At 40.4% G+C, this 2254-nt stretch overlaps 1 protein-coding gene across 1 annotated transcript in view; it reads right to left on the bottom strand.

Annotated features, from left to right (window-relative positions):
• Positions 1 to 1590: 1590 nt before the first annotated feature.
• LOC103131545 (protocadherin alpha-9-like) overlaps positions 1591 to 2254 on the bottom strand; it is a 3556-nt gene continuing 2892 nt past the window's right edge. The window contains exon 2 of the mRNA XM_016666725.1: positions 1591 to 1600. Within this exon, the coding sequence (XP_016522211.1) occupies positions 1591 to 1600 (10 nt within the window). The remainder of the gene's footprint in view (positions 1601 to 2254) is intronic.

Genomic DNA, 2254 nt, shown 5'->3' with positions numbered 1-2254 from the left:
CGTGCTCAGAATAAGGAGCTAAAATGGTTGGATTATTATCATTTTCATCCAGGACAAAAACATTAACAGTCACGTTGTTGCTGAGCGGAGGAACACCAGAATCTGTGGCCTGAACTTTAAATTGAAATGTTTTCATCTCTTCGTAATTAAATGTCTGCAGACTTACTATATTTCCTGTTTCTGAGTTGATGTCAATCATTGTTGACAGCGGTACAACGTTATTATTACTGATTATTGCGTAGCTCACCATGCTGTTTTCACTAGCATCAGCATCAGTTGCAGATACTGCCTTTAAAACCGTCCCAACTGGACTATTTTCCTGCACATACATATTAATTACAGCCTCAGAAAACTGAGGCGCGTTGTCATTTATATCGGAAACTTGAATTGAAACAACACTTGTGTTAGACAGTGGAGGGCTCCCTTCATCTATAGCTTTAATTGTTATGTTATACTGGGAAATTAATTCCCTGTCTAGAGCCTGACTTAAAACCAGAGTATAATAATTTTTGTAATTTGTCTCCAATTTAAAGGGAACGGTGTTCAAAATATCACATTTTACCTCACCGTTTTTGCCACCGTCTCTGTCGAGAACTGAAACAAGTGCAACTGCGGTGCCAATTTCAGCGTCCTCTCTAACACTACGGAGCAGTGACGTGACAGTGATGTCAGGTGCATTGTCATTTACATCCACCACCTCCACCAGGACTTTACACTGAGCTGTTAGCGGAGGACTGCCTTTGTCTGCAGCCTGCACACGAATCTCAAAAGATGGATTTAATTCAAAGTTTATATTCTTTTTAACTGTTAGTACTCCTGTTTCACTATCAATTTCAAAGATTTCTAAAACGTGGTCCTGATCGTTTGAATTCAATGAATATACAATTTCTTTGTTCAATCCCTGGTCGGCATCAGTCGCAGCCACCTCGACTAAGGTCATTCCGACGGGCGCATTTTCTGTAATGCTTGTTTTATACAGTGTTTTGACAAAAGTGGGAATGTTATCGTTTATATCAAGCACACGAATAATAATTTCTGACGTACCTGATTTCACTGGTGTTCCTCCGTCTATTGCTGTCAGCGTAAGTTTAATTAATTCCTGCTTTTCACGATCTAAGGCTTTCTGTAGGACTAACTCAGCTGACACACTCTCACCTTTGTGCACTTTTAATGAAAAATACTCGCTAGGCTTTAGCTTATAGGTGCTTATGCCGTTTTTCCCCACATCGGCATCATATGCAGACAACAGAGGGAATGTTGTTCCTGGCAAAATGTTCTCTGCTATGTTGATAGTCTGGGATTTCGTACTGAAAACGGGGGCGTTATCATTTACATCTAGAACAACGACTTCAATCTGATAAAGTTTGAGTGGATTGTTAATCACGGCTTCTACATTTATGGTGCATGTCGTCGCCTTCGCACAAAGAAGTTCTCTGTCGATTCTTTCGCTCACGTAGAGAAATCCTGACTTTAAATTGACATCAAAATACTTTGTCTTCGATCCGGCAACTGTCTGGAACATGCGCGACTCCAAGTCCTGCACATTAATGTTGAGATCCTTTGCCAAATTGCCAACTGAAGTCCCGGGGTTTACCTCTTCCTGGACAGAGTAAGAAAGCTGCCCAGACACGGCCCCACTGTTACGCTCCACGGAAACAAACAACAGATATAATCCAAAGGAGATCACTCCTCTCAGAGGATCCATAGTTCCGGCCAGCGACAACAAAACATAGATCCGCACATAGGACAGCACAACACTTGATTCATATGGAGAGAATATATAATTACAGACGCGAATACAAAATGTTGCTCTCTCGTTCACTGCGTCTAAGCTCCACAATGTACCGATAAAAATGGATGATCTCAACATGGGAGGTGCCTTTACAAATCAACCACCCCCGTCGGTGTTACGGTCTTGACTGTCGCCTCATGGACATTTTGAGGAACTGCATCAAACCAACAAAACTCAGTTAAAAATACTTGTTTTAAAAAGGCATTTACTCATACAAGTATATGAATCGAAATAAATGTTTTCCTTGTTTATAATGTCAGATCTTTTTTATTACGATCTAGGATTATGCAAACAATAAAATAGTTCACCATCGTGAACACAGCAATTAGCGAGGCTCAAGATGACATTCACTGGCGTGGGGCAAAGAGATAAGCATATTCCAATATGCTGCAAATCATACATGTCTTATAATTATGCATGAGTAAATGGAGCCACAGTATAAAAGAAAAAGACGATCTAAAG

This window comes from Poecilia formosa, unplaced genomic scaffold (genome assembly GCF_000485575.1).
Source record: "Poecilia formosa unplaced genomic scaffold, Poecilia_formosa-5.1.2 Scaffold786, whole genome shotgun sequence".
Lineage (NCBI taxonomy): Eukaryota > Metazoa > Chordata > Actinopteri > Cyprinodontiformes > Poeciliidae > Poecilia > Poecilia formosa.
Note: the sequence above shows the minus strand (reverse complement) of the source record. Positions and strands in the feature narration are given on the sequence as shown.